This window comes from Larimichthys crocea, chromosome XVIII (assembly GCF_000972845.2).
Source record: "Larimichthys crocea isolate SSNF chromosome XVIII, L_crocea_2.0, whole genome shotgun sequence".
Taxonomy (NCBI): domain Eukaryota; kingdom Metazoa; phylum Chordata; class Actinopteri; family Sciaenidae; genus Larimichthys; species Larimichthys crocea.
This window is the reverse complement of record NC_040028.1, coordinates 19,273,617-19,295,873: the sequence shown is the minus strand read 5'-3', so window position 1 is coordinate 19,295,873 and position 22,257 is coordinate 19,273,617. Positions and strand designations below refer to the sequence as shown.

Here is a 22,257-nt window from a genome sequence, read left to right as displayed (position 1 = left end):
TTTGAAACTTTGGTGTGTGACTTTTGAAGTTGTGGAAATGATTTAACTAATAACAGATTGTCACATTTGCATCACACTGTGTAGCATTGCTTCATGTTATGTACCACAGCTGGCCGGCTAACATGTAGGCTGCAGGGTTAGGAATATTTGTTTCAGGTTAGACAAACAGTCCACTGTGTGCTGACAAACATGTTCAGTATGCCCACTAAAAATCGACTTCAACTCTATAGGAGTTAAATATATACGAAATCCCTTCATTTTAAGTTCACAATCACTCTGAGAGCATCATATACAGTAAGTTGTTATTCTGGGAATTAAGCCTGCAGAAGAATCTGAACCAAGTTAAAGTTCACGTAAAGTCAGAATAAATTTCTGAGTTTGTCAGACCAAAGAATAAAGTGTTATTAACCATCCAGCCAAATTTAAATGATTAAAAATATCGACAAGTTTATGAAATCAGGTGAAAATGAATTCCCAGCTCCAGGACTGTGGGGGCGTGTCTCTGCTCAGGGTGGCCTCAGCGTGTCATCGAGCCACCCTTTAAGGACCGCCCACAAAAATCCTGAAAACTGTTTGAACTCCACATTTCAGTGATATATCTTTCAAAGTCTTTTCACGTGTTTTCAGCAACTATTGCCCAACATATTTCATGTGTTTTGGAAGAAATCTCAGCATCAGTGACTGACTGAACTTTCGGTTAACGTGTAACCGAAGGCAGAACAGCGATCTGAGGCTGGTCACGTTGCCTTCAAGTGTCATCAACTTCGATATAAGACTTGAAGTGGAGTTTTATTTGTAAATATTTTACATCGCTAAAAGAAACACTTCAGATTTCTTAAAAAGGCCTTGAATATTGATAATAGAATTTCATAAATGTTAAGCCTCTGACAGGATTTGCAGTCAACCTTCAAGTTATCCCATTTCATAACAATAGGCCTTACACTTATAGAGACAAAAACACCGAGCATGCTCTTAAGATGAGGTAACCTATAGTGTAAACATGTGTGTGTGTGTGGATCGCACATGTTCTGCTTGTATGGAGATACACAGAAACACAGTGCTACAGTGTTTAGACGCTTTACATTTACATCTTACACATTAAACTGCAGTGTTTTTATCAATCTTCTCAGATTTTACATTCCCTTCTGCTGCGATGGGACACCGCTCTGTCAGTTAGAAAGAAAAATGGTTAAAAGCAAAACATAAAAAACATAAAAGAGCCGCTAAGTAATCACAAAAACATTCAATTATTTACTCGCTGAATGAATCCTGATATCTGTGCATAAATATGTTACACGTAGAACCCTTAACATATTCAAATCAGCTCCCATCAAATCGTCCTGAGTAAATGTCGTTATTAATTGCTGGCGTTATTTCATTAGAAATATGCATTTAAAAAAAAAAGATAGAAATCTACGACGCGAGGCAGATTAAATACAAAATGAAGCAAATAATAGATTTTAGTATTCTCTGTTGGTTTTGTGCAGAGCCGTGCTGAGCTGTGCTGTGCTGAGCTGTGCTGGGTGATACAGGGTGGGGTGAGGCTGATAATGATATTAAAACCACTATGGAAATCATTGGACTGTATGTTCCCTGTTGGCTCGGCTGACGTGAAGATCAGTGTTAGACCTTCACTCGCAGGGTGTGAAGCAGTGAATAGTAATAATTAGCAGGATCATGAGCTGAATTTATGGGTCACAAACTGTCTAACTGTCTGTGCGTGTGTGTGTGTGTGTGTCAGGCAAACAGAGCAACACAAACAGAAGAAGAAGAAGAATTAACCAAGTATCCACACACACTAAATCAACCCAATGTTTCCTCAGCAGCAGAAATCTGACTTCTTAACTGAAGTGCCTCCTCCATACTCGGATAATCAACACAAATGGACTGTAATTTCTTTGCAGTGTTAGAGAGAGAAAGCAAATGACCCAGCAATCCACACCAATTCTAAGCTAGTTGACCCACACATACATCTACCCGCAAACACACGCCGTATTATCTCCGAGATTGTCAATTCCTAATATGTCACTGGACTTGATTAGGATTCTGAGCTCTCCAGTGTGTGCACCAGAGGTCTCGGGCTGTGGAAAACATTTTTATAAAATAACCCATTAATGCAGAGGAGTGCAACTAAATTAGTTACCAATTTGCTGAGCATGAATTAATGAAGAGAGCTTCTCCCGGCTCCCACAGTTGTAATTTTCATAATAACCCCAGACCTTTATTTGGCAGGTTGTTTAGTTTTTTCGTTTGAAGGTTTTCATTAGTCTAATGAGGACTGTGCAAGGGCGAGCAGTCAGCACAATTTACATGAGGAAGCTATCATAATAAATGAGGCAATTTGAATAACATGCACAGGTTTATGCAGCGAGATAAGAGAGATTGTAGCAGCCAGATTCAGAGGTAACCAATACATTAGAACCAACTAATAACCAAAGTAATTCCAATAAAAGCTTTAAGTGAAGGGAATAAAATTAATGATAGATATATTGAACTGTAATGATATGATACATGATGCATTAGATTAATAAAATAAATGTGTTCCATTGTTAAAGAGGGGAGAGGCCTCGCCATCCGAAGCTTTGTTTATGGTGAGCTTTTTTAATTAGGCTTGTTCATCGCATCAGTTTGTTTAGATAAATGAGATAACATTCCAATGGTTTAATGATATCTCTCCACTTGTTTGATCTTTATGATCCTGGCAGAGCATTAAATTAATCTCTCGCAATGCACTCTCTCTTCAGAAGAGAGCACAGTGGGCGCAGAGGAAGGATGCAGTGCCCCGGCTCATATGGAAAGGCTATTTAAATAGCCCAGACACCTCAGAGACAGACACTATAATGTCACATCACTCATATCCTATGAACGCGGCTCATCTTTTTCATGTCATCTCTGCTGATGAAGGACAAAGGCTGTTTGTTGTTGTCTAAAGGAAAAAAAAAAAGGCAGTTTTGCAAAGTTGTGTCACCAGATGGTTACTCTGTTTTTTTTTTGGGAGGGGGGGGTGTTTGTTTGAACTTGATTATTTTTTGTCCAAATTTCGCCCGACGCAAAAAAAAAAAGAGGCGAGATTAGATGATGTGTGATGGGGAAAAGGAGGGGGGAAGAAAGGGGGCTAGTAGAAAGCTAAGTGTTATCTCACATGTGACTAATTGAATTGCTTCAAACAGAACAGTCTGCGGCGATGGCTTCCGACAAGCCTCTGTCTCGTGAAACAGCAGGTAGCTGACAAACAAGGGTGGCGGCGGCGGCGGTGGTGGTGGTGGTGGGGGTTGGATTTGAAAGGTACGGAAGCCTTTGGCTGTAAACTCACTTTGGACATCAAACACTTGACATCATTTTAGTTCCTCGGGGGAAAAGGTGTTTGAAACGCAAGCCATATGTATGTACATCCAAGTATAAGAGTTTTCTGTAAATACCATGTGGCAGTTTGAGCATTTTTTTGCCAACAACAAATTTCCACCACTTTACCTCAGCCCTCCCACTGCAGTTAAACATGCCACTTCTCTTTTACACGGAGCTAAAACGCCTGACAGGAGAGTCGGCGGCGGCTACTACAGTATGTAAGCTGATTCTGTAAACCATATTTTAAAAGTGGGTGATTCACCGGTAACATGATATTGGCACTTCCCCGGTAAACGTTATATATCCTTGTTGACCCAACAGGAGATGCACTCATAATGTCCTCCCGAGCACAAATGGATGCTTGTGGTGTATTATGTCACCTAGAGGTTCATACCTGCTCTCAACTGGGCAAATCGTTGATGCATCCGTGCCGCCGCAATGGACGCGAGGCTCGATTCGCCACGCCTTTGTCTTTGTCAAGGCGCCGCCTGGATGTCCGGTTGACATCTCGCTCAGCAGTCCGCAGTTTACCGTCTGAATGATGAAGTGGAGCGGATACCGGTGTCACAGTCTATTACGTACAGCTGCTCTCGGGCGAGGACCTGTGGACGCCGATGGGCTCGTGCGGAGAATGGAGATGAAAAAGTGATTTCTGGCCTTTGTAGTCTTTGCTCTGCGTCTTCTTTGCATAAGCATTCGCAACCATAAAAAGGAAGTTCGGGGGACTTTGGGTCAGGCAAAAGTTTGGGCGTCGGTTTTGAGCTTTTTCCGCGGCGTAAATATTTCACTGACATTGATGGTATCTTGGTACAGTATCATTAAAAGTTGGATATGTTCAGTGTAAGCTCCTTCTCTTCATCTTTCTGACTTTAATGCATAGTGTTTTGTTCAGTCCTCCCGATGTCCTTGGTGTTGCAAGCTTCAAACACATGCTGACTACCTGACTTTTCCCTAAGTCAGGAGGCAAGATCATTAGCCATCACAACCCTGAAATGTGACTTGGCAGACAATAATGCTTTATGATCAAACAACTTGTCAGTGCGTCCTGTTGAAATGAAAGAGTGCAAAAAAATAATTCAATAGAGGATCAATCAAATTTCCCCCAGCCCATGTGAGAGAGATTGCTGATGGTGCAGAGAGGGGCTATTCCTCGAGGACATGGGAGTTCATTTGGATATTTGTTCTCTCCCCTCATGAATGTTCCATTGCGTGACACCATCTCCTGCTAATCACATTTCACTGAAAAGGGGGGATGCTTTTAGGGACGTTGAAAAGAGAGAGGTTCTTTTTAATCTTTGAAATGCCTCAAAAGTGACAGAATGCTTTCTCCTGCCAAGACGTGAGCCTCGGATGGGGAGATAAATATGCTGTGGTCAGCTAAGTGTATCTAGTGAGCAGAGAGGCAAATTTAATAATGCATTATCATTCACTGGCGAAGGTGAAATCTCCCTGTCCATCAGAAGGCTGAGGCCTGTTTCATGTTACCCTTCACTGCAAATGAACAAGTGCTTTACTCAGCCATACCAGAGATGCACAGTAGGCACCGGTGCTTCTGCTATATAGGCTGCTGCTCCGGACTGTCAGGAAAACAGGTCTGCAATCAAAGCAATCATCTCTCCGTCTTGACTGGAGACATCAGTGATCACAGCCCGTAATCCTGATAAAAAATAAAAAAAGCTGTTTTGAACAATACCCTTTTTTCTTTTTTTTTTAAAAGTGTGTGTCTGTGTGTTTGTGTTTTCCCTCTTTGAGAACACAAGGTGCGTTTTACATATCTGAGCATCTGCTATTATGCAGATTACGGGGAGACGCATTTACACGAATGCCCTTGGACAAACGGCGTTAAACAATTATGAAGATTATGTACAATGCAGGAAATTTGCGATTCAAAACAATTCATATCTTCGCCGTGTGGCAACTGTTGCAGACAGATAAGGTTGACCCTGAATATGTATTTCTGTACTTTTTTTTGAGACATTCTGTGCGGCTTGTTTGTATAATTTAATATTTACATGTAAACAGTAATTAAGTGATGCTAGCGACATGCCAAGGCCCGGGCTCTGCCAAGGTAAACACCAGCCCTCGTAGTTTGCCACAGTCCATCATGTTTACAGACTTGCAGAGAGCCGAGTGCTGTTTGTGTGCTCTTCCCTGGCAAAGCCCATAAAACACAACCAATTGGACGGCGAGTGTTGAACACAGTCACTCTTATCGTCTGGCAGTCTACTCGCTGACTTGAGGACATTGTGAGTCAAACCTTTAAATTTTCACTCTGCGATAATTACGCCGCTATACTTGAGCTTTTATATCCTTTCACTGAGAAAGTAAATCATTCCTAATAAAGAGAGGAAGAATAGTGGGTGGAGGGAAAAGTGCTTGAGGACTAATTCTCTTCACTCCCTCCCTCTCTCTGCTCCCTCTCTCTCTCTCTGCTCTCTATTCTGCTTTTTGAAAGCCTTTCTCTGAGTATTCCAGTCACCTTGACTTTGCAGCTGCAGCCTTATAGTCTGTTGCTTATCCTGCCTAACCCCAGCCTGTCAATTAGGTGTTTAAAAATTAATCTCTTTAACTGGAAATACCATGCCAGCTTTCTTCCGTCTGTAAATGAAGTGTTATTAATTCACACAGCACAAGGCCAGTGTTATGAATAATGTTATCAAAACAGATTTCCACACGTTTAACACGTCGCTCCTATTAAAACCTCTTAAGCATTTTTAGAACTGTGAAACCGGGACCACTAATGGATTTGCATCCTTTTTTCTTTCTTTTTTTTTTTACACGTTTACACCGAGACAGAGAGTGCCTCTCTAAACCCGGCCCCCCCCTTTTCTTTTCTTTTTTTTTAAGTTTTACATTTCCCATTTCCTCTTTTGTTCTTTTCATCTCGGTTTTTTAAAAAGCAGCTCAGTATATCCAGTCTGGATTAGCGCCAAAGCCGTCGTCGACGCTCGTTTTCCAGCAGCAACAGCAACAGCATCGCCTCTCCCTGTAGGATTGCAATGCCAGGCAATGACACCAATGTGTCTCCCGGCCTCCCTCCCTCCCTCCTTCCTCCCAAACCTAGCTCTGATCTTAGTAGCAGACTATCTGGCCAACCACACCAAGCCTAATACTTGTTCCATTAAAACCTGGTGATTACGGGGGGATTTCCTCTCTGTTTGTTTGTTTGAATGCTTAATTATCAATATGTAATTGGCATGTGTATTGTGATGTTGGGGTTGCGTATTCGGGTGGCGTATTTTACCGGAATGCACGTCACTATCGGGCAGAAACAGGACTCCCCAGTCACCGTCTAAGTTAAGCTGCATGAGAAGTTGCTCTGATGAATTAATAAACGCTAAACAAAAGGGAGAACTAAACAAAGAGTGAGAAATAAATGGCTTGATGATTAGTGGGTCAGAGAGATTAGTGAGGTATACAGTACAAATGATCCCCTCCTGAAATGGCAATGATTCAGGTAAAATACCCGATCGATAGTTTAGGCCAGTTTAATCTCAGGGATTCTTCTGTCGATAGCTGGACCCGGTCAACGGAGGTCAATATGCAAAGACAATCCAAACACCTTCAAAGAGCCTCACTATGACGTCCTTCTCCCTGTATTATCTCTCCTGACAGTTTGGTCTCACAGTCGATAGGTGAATTACAGAAATCTATGCAGCTCTGCTTGGCTGTCATTTTCTCCTTTTTCCCCGAGCCACAAGTTTATTTTGTCGCTCCTCTTCTTTAACGCCAGCCTCGCCCTCCCGAAAGCGAAGGTCGTGTCGTTTTTAGCGCCGTGATCTCTGACCTTTAATCACCTTGCTACGTTCCGACTGCGGTCGCGGCCTCTTCTACAAAAAAAAATGCCATTTTTGTGTCTCCGGCCGCTGCTGCTCGCTTTAAGAGCTCATTTGAAGGTGTGCGCTGGCAGAAACAAAAGTCCTGTATGCTTTTATGCAGTCATCACAGTCAGCCAAGCCTGTAATCCTCAGAGGTCCGATAATGACATAGCCCCTGCATTTATTACATGGAGGAGAGGAGAGAGGGAAAACGCTGACTTTGAACAAATGAACACTCTGACCTTTATGCAATAAATATGACATGGGCCGCATAAAAAGACAAGATATCTTCCTCCTGAATGGAAGTCAACACATATTCTGCTCCCTTGCCTCTTGCTCTCTCTCTGTTTCCATCTCTCTCTCTCTCTCTTGCTCTTTCTTCCAGCTAACAGTTAAACAAGTGATGAAATTGATTTTAATTGTTTGCGCCATAATATTGTAATCCATGCTCCAAAAGCTCCATTTGTACTTCATAATTTCCCGCGCCGCCGTGCTGTTGTACATGATGTACATTGCGGCATATTATGGACAGTCGAGTCTTCTAATCTTCATGCATGATTAGATTCTTTAATGTAATCGTAAGTGGGTGTTTTCACAGCAGTGAAAGCAATAAAGAAATATTCTTTATCCACTCCAGGAAAGGAGAGTTTTAACAGAGAGAATCAACCTTTCACTCTTGTCTTTTGTAATCTCGCCGTGATCCCAATTGAGCATCGCGATTGTCTTCTTTTGTCACCTCAGACCGCCTCTCTGACAGTAAAGGATTTATGGTTATTTCCTCCATGCAGCCTGTCCATCTGTGGCTCTATCTTCATATGGCCTTGAGAATACGATTCAATTTATTAAGGCAAAGCAATGGACTCATTACTTTAAAAAGGTGGCAAGAGAGGGAGTGAGAGAGAGAGGGAGAAGTGACACACTGAATTGGTTATTAATGGAAAGGCACAGCCATAGGGCAGTTGAAATTTAATGATATCCTACAAGAAAATATGAGGGTGTCACTCTCCAAAAAGTCATGCTAAATGTCAACATTTTAAGGTCCCGACGCTAATTTTATGCCTGTGCACAGTAATGTTTTGGAGAGCATTTAGGAAACACGGCCCAGTGGCCAGCCTGATTATCCCGCTCACCTTCTCTCCTCTCTCCAAATGGGTTTGTGCAGCAAGCGATTTCATCTCTAAGTGAAGGGAACATTAGGGAGGGGAGAAAAGAGAGAGCGATAGAGGGAAAACACGCGGTTTGATTTTCATGCTGTGATAAGAGAGTGGGAGCCAAATGTTACCTGTTAATCTAGCCCAAACCGACCGGGGCTCTTGACTTTGTCCCCCAGCAGGGATGGGGCAAACACTCATTTTCCTCTCTCCGTGATGAAAAGGAAATTAGCTTAAATGTGATGAGGGCACATTAGTGTGTGTGCCGTGCTTGTGCCTAATGAGTGTGTGTGTGTGTTTGAGTTTGGTTTTTTTTTGTTTGCATGCGTGCGTGTGTGTTTTCTCTTTCTTCCCGGTGTATACAGTACTTTACGCACACATGTGCACAACATATGCATGTGATAGTCATCCTAAAGGAATTTTCGTCTCGTATGGATCATCACACGCCGCATGTGCCTACTTTAAAGGTGCAGTGTGTAAGATGTCAGGCGGACATGGACTATGATATTCATAACTATGTTTCCATGCATGTTTAATCACCTGAAAATAAAAAAATCTTTTTGTTTTTGTCCTTTAATATCTACGGAGAGAGCGGGTCCTCTTTCATACTGACTCCAGACAGATTGCAACTAAATTCCACACACTGGACCTTTAAGAAAAGTGCGTGTAACCCTCCAGATTAGTTCGAAAATTGTGCAAAAATTCTAAGGCATGAAATAATATCTACTGATGCCACATTTGAGCCAGTGCCGCGCTGCGTCACGCAGTTAAAGCTGGATTTATTTGGCCTAACAGACCCTCCAGAGTGCAGACATCATTTGCAAGATAAGCTCAGCCTCATGTTTTTTTAAAGTGCTCAAATTGCATGCGACCACAGCTCTGCATCGCTGCGTGCGCGTGTGTGTGTACCAGTAAGACAGATATTTCCCCTGACAAGATTTTTCCAAATCCGGCGCTTTAAGTGCAGGTGGAATAACGCTGTGTTAGCTGCTAATGGCTGTCCGAGAGGTCATAACTACTCCATTTGAAGGAGGCTGCTTTCTCCGCGAGCCCTGGCAGGTCAAATCAAATGTAATTGTGCAGTGAAAAAGCAGCGCCTTGCTTTGTGTTGGCTGTGCTGACAACCTCCAGGTTTAGCATTCACTTCTCCTGCTGGGAGGAACACAGGTTTGCAAGGACAAAGGCTTCACCTGTCAATATATCACACTGACTGGCCAGCCAAATGTACCTCTGCTCTCCCTCCCTCTCTCCCTCTCTCTCTCTCTCTCTCGCCTATCCCTCTTCCTCTCTGTCAGTCTTTCATTCTCTGCACACCCATTCTATTCCAGCCTCCTCTTCCTCAGACTCTGCCTCACCTATCTATCCATCCATCCATCTTCTGTCTTCCACCATCTATCTCTCGTTCCTGGCATCCTTCTCTTCCTCTCTCTCTCTCTTTGTGTGTCTTTCTGTATCTTCCTCTCCTCCTCCTGCTCAGCTCTTGCTGCCTTCGTGTGAGGACTCAGCTGAAATGTCCTGAGGGACCCAGTTTCAAACACAGGAACCAGAAACATATGGCACATTTTCAACTCCCAAGGTCAATTACAGCTATTTATCCAGAGATTGCAGCTAAATTTCCCAAGGTTTCTTCTAGATTTACCACAGATTGCAATGTGTGTCTGTCACATTTTAAATCAGGCCAGTTTCCTCTGCTTCTCTCCGCTCCCTGTGACTTTCCATCAAATATTTCAAAGGCTTTCAAGTGGGTTTTAGACATGTTTTATCTCTGGTTATCATGTGCCCCATCTTTTTTTTTTTTTTTTTTTTTTTTTTGCTAGGTCCAAGTGCCGCTTGCAACACAAATCTAATAACATGTAAATTGGAGATAAGCCCAGATCCCTCCAAGTGATATTTTTTACATTCATAGTTTGTCAAGTCAATTCCTGGGCCCCTGTTTTAGCAGCACAACACATGAGGAGTGAGAAAATTAACTGGATAGGTGATTCATCATTGCTAGCACACTGTCAAGGACTCCCTCTGCAGCTATTGAGAGCAGGGTGGAGGAGGAGGACGGAGGGAGAGAGAGGGAGCGGGTGGAGCAGGGAGGGGGGGGCGGCGTTGTTTTAAATTATGGCATTTCATTCAGAATGCATTGTATTTACAGCGTCCCATTTTTATTTGTGGCTCCTATTATCCGCCGAAACAGTTGTGCATGAAATGTTATTTGTGACAGGGGTGACCTGCGAGTGTTTTTCCACACAGTATTTCATAGTGGGTTGGGGTGGAGGCGGCGGTGGAGGTGGTGGCGGTGGAGAGGGGGGGGCCTTAACTGTACCTTTACCGTACGGTAAGCACAAGAGGCTGTCACAGCTGCTGTTGGCAGCCTTGCTTAGTGGAGAAATATCACCTGGAAACAGAGTACTCCATTTCCACCGGCCCCCATCACTCTAACGCCTGTCGCTGTAATTAAGTTGAAGTCAATGATTCTGGAGCGATGGTGAGAAATAAACATGCAAACACATGCCAGCGTTTGCAGCCAGGAACGGTGGAAAAGAGGGGAGGAGGGTGTGAGAGTGGAGAGAGCGAGAGAGCGCGGATCCGCGATCGTGTTCGGCTGGAATTTACATCTGAGTTTCATTAAGCCGCTTTTTGATTATATTGATTAAATTAGTCACTTATTAGCTCCTTGTTTCTTTCTTTTTAAAAGTGCCCACGTTTATGCATCGCTCCTGGTGGAAATGTTATCTGACAAGGGGTTGCTGTACGGCAGTCGGAGTCTGTCGAACAAAACACGCTGTTTGCTTTTCCCAGAGCATGACAGGTTGTTTCCCCTGCAACAAAGCCATCAAATATTCTGTGTGATCCAACATTGTGTTGGAGGGGAGGCCTGCTGAGTGGGAAGCCGGAGTTTGTTAAAGCAATGATTTATGATTAATGCCAACACTAAATAAGGGACAAAGTGCCTACAGTACAAATCAATTACAAAGCTACAACAGCAGACCTTTCCCCGAGGTCTACTAACGTCTCTAGTTGTTATGGTGATTTTTATTGGAGGTGGGTGATGCAAGCATATAATGCATGCAATACATCTATATCAACCTGAGCTGGAGCCAACTGTAATGCTTTTGATCTTTGATTAGTTCTTTTATTGAGATAAAATGGGACTTTCATGTTGTGCCACAGGATGGTTGCGTTTTTTTTTTTTTTTTACATCTCCACCCAGACGCCCACCTCGAGAACGCACAGACAGGACTGCACCAAATAAAACAAATTACCACAGGAGTGGCTTCTTAAAAGTAGGCAATTCATTATTTTTATGAAGTCAAATTATAAACAAATTTTAATCCATTAGGCAACCATCCATTCTAATTAATCAACAGGAGTGAACTCCATCTGAAAAAAGGAGAAAGGTTGTTTACTCTCTCCACGGACCAGCGATGCATATTTCACCATCTTCTCTCCTCTCTCTCTGAAAGAGAAGAGAGAGAAGAGAGAAGGAAAAAAAAAAATGCTTCTTCAAATTACAAACCTAAACTGTGAATCCTAACACTCGACTTTTGGCGCGGAGATGTTTCCAGGGCATTTGCAGATGCTTGAAATAATCTCCAATGTTTTTGCTCAATCTGCTCTGAGGATGGGTGAAATAAATACTTTAAACTAATTAATGTAAGACCAGCTGTTCCCAGCACTTGGCTGGCGTTGGTGAATATTGATGGGAGGGAGGGAGAGAGAGAAAGAGAGAGAGAGAGGCAGGGCTGTTCAGCTCCACTCTGCTGTTTGTACAAGATTCAGCCTGCCACATAAACAGATATGAATACTGGATGAGAGCAGAGAGGTGCTGTGCACGACACAGCCAGGGTTCCACATTACAAATAAAACTTTTTTCCCCCTTTTCATTAAATTAACAATTAAACAGCTGATGGTGCAGACGTCCTGCCGAGACCTTTTTTAGACTGGATGTGTTTAATGAACTCTCTCGCTGCAAGATGGTAGCACTTACAAATCGTTGGCTTCGTAAAAAGCTCGCCGGACAAAAACATGTGTCAGATCTGATGGGGCAACAAACGGCAGCGTCTGACATACTGTTTTAGTTTGACCAGGCTGCGTCTGTGTCTGCCCCGGTTTTGCCTCCTGCTTTCTCTTCCCCTCCCCTCCTCCTTGCTCCTCTTTCCTCCTCTGAGGCCTGGTGGAGAGGCTGGACAGCAGATGGCAGGGCCCTACCCCTCCGCTGCCGCCGCCGCCGCTGATGAATGGAGGATGATGTCATCTTAGGTTTGACAGGCACCCGTGCGTGCATACACAAAAGGAAGCGCGAACCTCTAGGGGTCGAAATGCTGGGCCTGCTCCTGATTTTTGGAGTCCACATGACTTCTTTAAAGCTGGATTTATGTGCTGGTTCACACACACACACACACACACAGGCCTTGAGAAGAAGCAACACAAAGGAATCTCCACTACATTTCTGAGAGCTGGGATTGGCTACTTGAGATCAATACGGACCCGGTCATTGCTCGGGATCGATGATCTGTCAGCAGCATCACCAAAAAAACTACTCACACATTCTACCTGCAACAAATAATATTCCATGAATGATTAATCAGCTTTGTGTGTTATTATTTGTCTTTGCAGAGGACAACTCAATGTGCACCCCGACAGCGAGAGATAGCTACGAGAGGTTGTCATTGGCCGGCCAGGCTCTGCCTCCTGGCTTCCCCTCACCATTCCTCTTCCCAGACGGCCTGTCGTCAATAGAGACTCTCCTCACCAACATACAGGTACTGTCCGCCCTCCTAACAAGGCAGTTAACAGAAGTTGACACTTCAGCTCCTTCCAGCGGTTTGTACAGTGAACCGTCTCTGCGCTGTACCTTTAACCTCTTCAGGTGTGATCCTTCTTTGTTTTTCTAACCACTCGGGGGCGCCAAAGTGAAACATCCTGCACGTAGTCGCTTTAAAGATTTAAAGAGGCTCTATTTATATGTTTTCAGTCGTAATAGTTTTTGTTTTTGTTTTTTAGAAATGAGCCTTTGATATCTGCAGATCCCGAGGGCCCAGAACGGAGAGAACGAACCGATTGTTCACGCGTTCTGCAGCCACGATATTTTCTCCTTTACACGAGGAAGGGGAGGGCGAGGCGAGGGTGTTACAATACTCCAGATCAAGATCGTGAAGATCAGGACCACAGACTATTTCACTTCAACCCTGCTGTTCTTTAACCAGATAGATAGATAGATAGATAGATAGATAGATAGATAGATAGATAGATAGATAGATAGATAGATAGATAGCAGTGATGCGTGGGTCCATGTTTGATCGACCTGCACCGACCGACGTTTTAAACTAACCCGCCCGAACTCGGACCGCAGCAAATAATTGTGAAATATTGTACCCAACCCGCTTCCTGACCCGCATTTTAAAAAGTAGTCTATACTTTCTCTACCTCCTGTAGAGCTCGTGGCATCTTCGCCCCAGTTATTGAGCCAATAAAGTCTGTGTGTTTTACAGAAAATTTGGTCTACTGCATAAATTACAAAACTTTACTCGGTATCTTTATTTTAAACGACCCAACCGACCGCGACCCGAATATCATTAAAAATATTGTTTGGTGACTCGTGACTGTGGGCGACTGCGGGCACCCGCTTAATTTGGATCAACCGGCGCATCAATGATAGATAGATAGATAGACAGATAGACAGATAGATAGATAGATAGATGTTTGATTGACCTGCACCGACCGTCGTTTTAAACTAACCCGCCCGGACTTGGACCGCAGCAAATAATTGTGAAATATTGTACCCGACCCGCTTCCTGACCCGCATTTTAAAAAGTAGTCTATACTTTCTCTACCTCTTGTAGAGCTCGTGGCATCTTCGCGCCAGTTATTCAGCCAATAAAGTCTGTGTGTTTCACAGAAAATTTTGTCTACTACATAAATTACAAAACTTTACTCGGCAACTTTATTTCAAACGACCCGACCGACCGCGACCCAAATATCATTGGTTTGGTGACTCGTGACTGCGGGCGACCGCGGGCTCCTGCTCAATTTGGATCAACCGGCGCATCACTGATAGATAGATAGATAGATAGATAGATAGATAGATAGATAGAGCTGGAAATGCTCATATTTTAAAATCTAAATCAGTAAAAACACTCTAATAGAGAACCAGATTTGTCCCGCTGAACGTTTTCTAACTCAGTCAGGAGTGAGTAAATGTTCAATAGTGTCACATGGCTGTTACTTCACCTCCGCCCTCCTCCTGACCTGCATCGAAAGGTCGACAACAAAAACAGGCAGTTCAGTGAAAAACGGACAGACGAGGCGCCATCGCGACCCAAAACACGCTAGCTTCAGTGCAGCGAGAAGATCACGACTTCATTCTGCCGCATCATCATTCATCAGATAAATATTATTAAGGGTTGTTTATGAACTGGCTTCTGGCTTCGAGTCATTTTTGCAGCAAGCAAGCAAGCAAGCTGACTCTTAATGAGTCTGATTATTAAACGATGTCGGTGAAAGTCGCGGTCGTGACGCGGACTCTCCTCTCCTCATCCGAGGGTCAACGCGAGAGGCCACATCTGTAAATCTGCATACCTTAACAACACCCATCTACTCCGAGTGCCAGTTAGTCTCCAGCTCAAACCCCCTCAGTCACAAAGATGAATGTATTTGCCTTCTGTCGGGAGTGTAATGATGTGTGCACACTGCTGCCCTTCTCATTGCACTCGTACCGCTGGCATCAGAGTCCTGGCGCTCCTTTGGCTTCGCGCGGTAATTAGAAAAGTCATGAGTAAAAAAAAAAACGTCGCGAGTTCCCCAACACTCCACTAAGTCATCTTTGATAATGATCTTCGCCTTGAATATTTATATACAAATCAACAAAATGAAACCAAGCAGAAAATTAAGATAAAGCAACTTAGAATAAATTGGGGTCAGAAGAATCAACAATTAGTAAGATATAGCCCAGTGCATTTGATATAATTGCGTGTGGATGGGGAATAATTGTGAGGCTGCACGACTGTCAGGACCGTGTTTCCAATGGCAGTCGTGTAATTGATACATGATGAGACTTGTCATTCGTGTTATTCATCCCCGCTGTGTGTGAGGAGCTGCACACAGACTCATACTGTATATTTATACCAATCCGCTGACACTTGTCAGCTGTGTACTTAAATATGAAGATAAAGTCTCTGACCAGCAAAGGTTACGTTGTCACGGTGCTGGACTTCTCTCCGGTTCAGTCCAGGTGACTATAAAGTGTGACGCCTATCTTGCATTGCACAACTTTGACCAAAAGGGGTCAGGCATGCCCGTCGCTCTCGCGCCATTATTTTAAAATGTGCGCTCGTGTTTCTGGATCTCCCTGCTGAAAGATAGCGACGCGCTCGCGGATAGAAAGGTGTTAATGCAGCTGAAAAGGAATCACGTAGCAGCAGTCAGCTTCTGGCCCGGTGTTCAGCTTCGCTACTGTGGGCAGCACAAAGAACTGCTGTGACACACTTTCACTGTGGTTTGCTGTCACTTCATCTTGAAGCTCTTAAATAGCCCACATCACTCTCTCTCTCTCTCGCCGCTCTCTCTCCATTCCTTCTGTATATCTGTGTGTGTGTGTGTATATACTCATTCCTCTATGTGTGTGTGTGCAGGGCCTGCTCAAAGTGGCGATTGACAACGCGCGGGCTCAGGAGAAACAGGTGCAGCTGGAGAAGACGGAGCTGAAGATGGAGCTGTTCAGAGAGAGGGAGCTCAGGGAGACTCTGGAGAAACAGCTCGCCATGGAGCAGAAGAACAGAGGTACCGCCTGACGACTACCTGGCACTGTCAGCTGTGTGTGTGTGTGCGAGTGTGTGTGTGTGGGCATGCCTAATGTGTGTACTCCAGACTTCGCAGGCCTGCGCTCACGCAGCAGCAGACGTGATAGGTCCTGGATGTACATACACACTCGTGCATGTATGTTTAATGTTTCTTATTGAAACGCTGACACGAGCCGCTGTGTGTTCCTTTGTGCAGTGATCTGCTTAGGCACCGGCTTCCCCTTGCTCTTTGTCAGTTAACATAATTGGTAGTACACATTAACTTAGAGAAATTCACTCTCAGCCTCATGTTAAATGCATCGGCTTCATATGCTAAATGTGTCGTTTATGTTTAATGAGAGAAATTCATGAAAAATATCCCAATAAATGTTTCAATTTGCTTTGATTCCCTGCAGCAGTTTGTTAAGTCACACTCACTGTTTTATTTTATTAAGGAAGATCCTAATATATCATAAAATATTTAGCTTTTTTTTTCTATTTCAGCGTGCAAGACTTTTAAAAAACGAGGTTATAATCTCAATCCGCCGTGTCTTTCTTTCCCCACGCCCTCCCTCCGTCCGCAGCGATCATCCAGAAGCGTCTGAAGAAGGAGAAGAAGGCCAAGAGGAAACTCCAAGAAGCTCTGGAGTACGAGTCCAAGAGGAGAGAGCAGGTGGAGCAGACTCTGAAGCAGCCCTCGCCCTCCGACAGCATGCGCTCACTCAACGGTCAGCCAACGTTTTTTACATATTTTAGAGTTTCCAGTGGGACAGATGAGATAAAACATGAGTCTTTAATTGAAAGTAACTCTCATCTTTACTCAAGCTTCACGTTTACAGCAGCTGAATATGAAAAATCAAACCCCGAAGCGTCTTTACGTCAGTGTAAACGGCCAAAGAATGATCAGTTATTAATAACAGAACACGTGAACATAACTGGCCACATATTGTATATCCAGACGCAGTTATTGTTCATTAACAGGAGCTGCTAGTTCCTGTAGTTTCATGCAAAACATGTTGAGCTCATAAAATCTGATTTACTGTCAGAGTTTAAAGCAGCCAGTGTGTCAGGAAATGTCATTTTAATATGTCAGTGTTTTTTTTTTTTTTTTTTTTTTTGCTCTGTCAAATCGAATCTGCTTCAGCAGTCGTCGTTTCATCATCAGTTCAGCGTGCAAACGACAGCACGGAGTTATTAGACCAAATATGAGTGTTATTATTTACCTTTGACACACCGACGAGCAAATGTTTTTTAATGGATAAGTGTTAAATCATATATTTTTTAATAATAATCATACATGTGGTGGTTGTTGGGGAGGAGGAAGGAAAGAAGGAAGGAAGGGGGGGTTACAGCTCGAAGGCTCAGCCTCTTGTTTTGAATGAACGATGCTGCGAATGTGGCGTCGTGATAGGTGGATGTCAGGGATGTTTAACGGCGGTGATCCCTCTCTTCTCGCAGACTCTCTGACCCCTGAGATGGAGAGTGACCGCAGCAGTGGAAGAACAGATGCTGAAAGGACAATACAAGGTACAGGGGCTCAGATGAGACAATAAATCTCTCTCTCTTTCTCTCTGGCTCTCACTCTCTTGCTCTCTTTCTTTCTGCACTCCCTCCCTCCACAGACACACACCCCCACTTCCTCTCTCTCGCTGTCCCTCACACACACACACACACACACACACACTGCTTCAGTTTATGAACATTAGTGTTTCTGTGCCTGCTGTTCAGGCATACAGCTCACCATCTGGGCCACAGCACTAGGTCAAGATCATTGGTTTTCTGCAGAAATAATATTGTTCTTTGACTCGACTTTTTAGCGGCTTCGCCACGCTTTTTAGAAAAAGCAAAAAGATCTTTGATGGAGCGAAACTCGACACAATGCCGCGGAAAACAACGAGTAAAGCTAAGAAGGTCGGCGAGACGGAATGTAAGAAGTGGTTTGTTTACAGCTCAGGAAGCATTAATGAGTCATAAAACCACAAAAAAGCAGGAGGAATCCCCCCTTTGATAGTAATAAACGGGGCAAATCAATCCAATTTATGAATAAGCCTTGTACATTTTTAATGGTTTGTTTGTTTGTTAGCCTTGGGGGTGCAGTATGTGTTTGGGGAAGGGCGCTCCAGCGATAACCTCTGCAGACTGTCTGCTATCTGTGTTTACCCAGATACAAGACACCTTGCAGAGGTTGAATATCCTCATTATTACTCGAACGTCTTCTTCTTTAATACGCCTCGGCTTCGCGTCTGCTCAGAGCCGCCCTTATCAGCGGGGAGAGGTCCCAGTTTATCCGAGGGAAAGAAAACGCTCCGTGTAATTTGCTGTGAAAAGTGTAAAAATATTCATCTTTGTGCGGCAAGAATAAGTTGAGTCCTCTTTAACTCTTTAATGTTTGATTAGTCTACTTGAACTGATGTTTTGTGAAAGGGCAAAAAAAAAAGAGAGAAAGGAAATGATGACTCCTCCTTAATTAAATGTCATTCAGTCACTGCGGGGATCTGAAACAGTTTGATGTCCAAAAAAAGGAAATCCATATGTCATCATTTAAATACAAAGATAACTTCCAGATACAGAGTAATTATAGCCCCCTATTTCATACCAAATTAGTATATTTAACCACTTTAATTTCTTTACACTCGTGTGAAGAGCTGGGCCCTTTTCGTAGTCTAATTGTATCAAATTAAACGTGTTAAATCTTTGCACTTAAAGTGTAAATATATAGCCGAGGTTGAAACAAAACAGTTTTCTTTACGTAATGCAGCCGTGCGGCTTTTCCGCCGTCTCTCAATCACTCCGCTCGTCGTCTTGAAGAGCCGAAAAAGTGAAGGAGGGGAAGAAAAAAAAAAAAAACGAATAACAGGGCTTTTGCATTTTGTGTTTTTTTTTTGTTCAATTAGAGAAGCATTTGTCTGCCACCCATGTCTCCTCTGCTCTACTCTGCAAGCCTCGCTGTATAATTAACCTCAAATGGCAAAAAAATGATGTTGATAAATTACACAAGCAGAAGGGGAAAAAACAAGCCTATCACTCGCATGAAAGCCGAGAGAAATGTGTGGGTATATTCACAACTCCAAACTAAGGGAGGCGATGTGGAGAGAGAGAGAGAGAGAGAGGGGGGAAAAATAATGAGGGCATAATTTTAGAGAACTAATTATTTCTATTTGTCTTTTGTCACACTTCTCTAATTCTGCGATATTAACACAGTCTGTGTTTATTAATTGCTTTTACAGTGTTTTGAATCGGGTCCAAGAGGGAACCGTGGCTCTTTTCACAGTCAGGCAAGCTACTGGGACTGCACACACCTCGCCAGTACTGCCTGGCAACGGTGCACATGCGAATATCTTCCCCCGGTATCTGTCTCCGAGTTCCCTGCCGCTTCCCCACTCGACGTGTTCGGCAAGTTTACACGACCCTGTGCGCCGAGATAAAGTTCTTTGTTGCGAGATTAAACATCAAAACAGTTAAAGCGAAATTAAAATTAAATGAATGAATGTCACTGAAGCAAAAAAGACTGTAATTAATGGATCCCTTAATTGTCTTCATAAAATATTTGCATGGGCATAATTTGCATAATTTACATGTATTAATTAATCTTTCAAAGGAATTTTATGCTGAGAGAAGCCAAAAATTCCCTTTGTTTTATTTAGCATCTAATGAAATATTTATTCTCTTTAATGAACTTTTCATCTTGATTTGAATATAAAAATACTTTTTAGCTTTAACATATTTTAATGAGGCAGTGTCAACACGTCACCGACGTTTCTCTCTCCGCGCGTGTGAAGCAGATGTTTCAACATTTGCCGATCCGATCTATTGGAAGTGGAAACGCCGCGATATCCAACCTCCATCCTCTCCGGCGACGCGTTTAAACGTCACCGTAATCGGACGGACTTCGTTTTCATTAACACCCCCCCTCCCTTTGCGAACCGCCCCAACTGTGAAGCCGAGGCAGGTAGACAGACGTGCGAGAGGTGAACGTGTGATGTTTCATCTGCTCTTGTTATGAAAGCCGCTCGTACATACATACATACACGTGTGTGTGTGTGTGTGTGTGTGTATCAAGTCTTTTAACACTCTCCGGCCCCCTCCCCGGCTGTCTGCTCTCGTCTCCATAGCGCTGCATTCATGCTGTAATGACTTTTACACAGAACTCAGTGGTTGTTGCTTGAATAGAGGCAGCCAGAGTGCAATGCCTCTGAGACCTACGGCAGTGCTGGGTAATTAGCCTGTGTGTGTTTGTACGCCCTCCCCTTCTTCTTCTTCTTCCCCCTCCCAACACACACATACTGTAAACACACACACACGCACACACACAACAAGCCTTTGTTGTCTCCACTCTGCATGCACGACAATATATAAAACACAGGCTGAAAGGGGGAGTATTGATAATATGAAAAGGTTTTAAACTGAGCTCAGTTGTGAAATAAGTTTTTAATTATAGAAAAATAACCTGATGCTTGAAGCTGAATACTCTCCGTGTCTCTGAGTCAAAGTGTCTCTGATGTCCTGCGAGGCTCGTGTCATGTCCAACAACTTAACGTCTTTGTGTGCGTCTCTCTTTAACGCTGAATTATTTAGGCGCGCTGCCATAGAGAGGTGTGCGTTCTTTAAAGGCATTACTGTAGCATTCTCCGGGCGAAAGGAAAGAGAGGAGGAAAAAATCGTGAAGGTAATAAACGTCAAACATGCTCCTGAGCTGTGCCTAACAGATGCTTTTACCAGCTCAGCGTCGGAAGCGGCGCTTGCTCGCTCAGGCGAACACTCAGACAAGAGTGTTTCGCTGGAAAATGGACAAAGCTCGTTAGGTTGGAGGTGTCTGGAGATAACGCGGCGGAGGAATGTCTGCCGTTTTCAATAAACACTATTTCCACGCAGGAAATGTCACTTAGAGAGCGCTCGACATCATGAGTGCGGCATTATGTTCAAACAAGCGTATCAGCGGAGATGTCTTAAACACATGTGGCGTACAGTTCTGATGCCTGGAGTGCGGTTCACAGAGGTGTTTGTACAGTGTGTGCTTCATTGGTAATAAAATATGCATGAAACAGTGTGATTATATTTATATGTCCTGACTGACGTGCTGTGTATGATCCTAAATACAAAGGTAAAAGTACTCTCTATGACATAAAGATGTGTTGGGGGTAATAAAGCGACTGTACAGGATGTTTAATCACGTTTGTCACGGTCACTAACTTAATCTTATCCTTAAAACGCTTTTATGAATCCATAGTAAGTGAGACCAGAGGGCAACATTTTGAAGTTACGTCTCGACAACAACAATCACATCCTGAATAGTGCATGTGTGCGTCAGCAGGATGTTGGCTGTTGGCTAATTCCTGTGTGTCCTCTGTTGCAGATGGAAGACTGTTCCTGAAAACCACAGTGATGTACTGATAAGGCCGCGAGGAGCTGGAGGAAATCAAAAAATTTCAGAAAAAAAAAGAGACACACACGAAAAAAAACAGAAAGAAAACCCATGAAGATTCTCACGAGCCCTTATCCAGGCTGATTTAGTAGAGGAGAGAAGTCGAGCTGCTTGTAGGAGTTCAATGGAAATGCTGTGTTCACCCAGAATGCTGGAGGAGGTTGTGTCTGAATGTTTTTAACAGTTTTGACGGGGGCCAGCGTGAAGGATAAACACATATATTGAGCACAGTAAAAAATGTACCCATGGTACACTGTTGGTAATAACTCGTAAAAAAAAATTGTCAGCACTGAAGATTTTTATACTGTATCTCAGCCAGCGAGAAAGCTTCGAAAAAGAAAAAAAAAAAATCCGACTGAAGTTTTTTTGTTTTGTATTTCAAATTGAATTTTGAGACGCTACAAAAAAAAACAACAAAAAAAAACGACAGATGAACCTTGTGAAGAAACGAAAACAAACAAACAAACAAAAAAAAAAAGTGAATCGATCCATGTGTTCATCAAAAAGAGAAGACTGATGTTTGATTCTCATGTTTTCTAAATTAGATGACGATACAATCAAGTTTCCTTTTTACCATTGTTGTATATACAAGATCTGATGATAATTGATAGAAGAGGTCACTCTATCGAGCCCGAGAGGATTGATAAGGTATGTGTATATAACGTTAAGAGGTATTGTGTATGCAGTAGAGCTATTAGGCAAACAATACCACCATTTATATAAACCTACCGTTTTGTTTTGTTCTATTTCTG

At 43.2% G+C, this 22,257-nt stretch overlaps 1 protein-coding gene across 5 annotated transcripts in view; it reads left to right on the top strand.

Annotated features, from left to right (window-relative positions):
- Positions 1 to 21,926, top strand: part of dachd (dachshund d) — a 114,937-nt gene extending 93,011 nt beyond the window's left edge. For all 5 annotated transcript variants that reach the window (XM_027290857.1, XM_027290856.1, XM_027290855.1 and 2 more), the window contains 5 exons: positions 12,923 to 13,068; positions 15,937 to 16,084; positions 16,668 to 16,811; positions 17,542 to 17,610; positions 21,437 to 21,926. In XM_027290857.1, coding sequence (XP_027146658.1) covers positions 12,923 to 13,068; positions 15,937 to 16,084; positions 16,668 to 16,811; positions 17,542 to 17,610; positions 21,437 to 21,474 — 545 coding nt within the window. In that variant the 3' untranslated portion in view covers positions 21,475 to 21,926. The remainder of the gene's footprint in view (positions 1 to 12,922; positions 13,069 to 15,936; positions 16,085 to 16,667; positions 16,812 to 17,541; positions 17,611 to 21,436) is intronic.
- Positions 21,927 to 22,257: the final 331 nt, after the last annotated feature.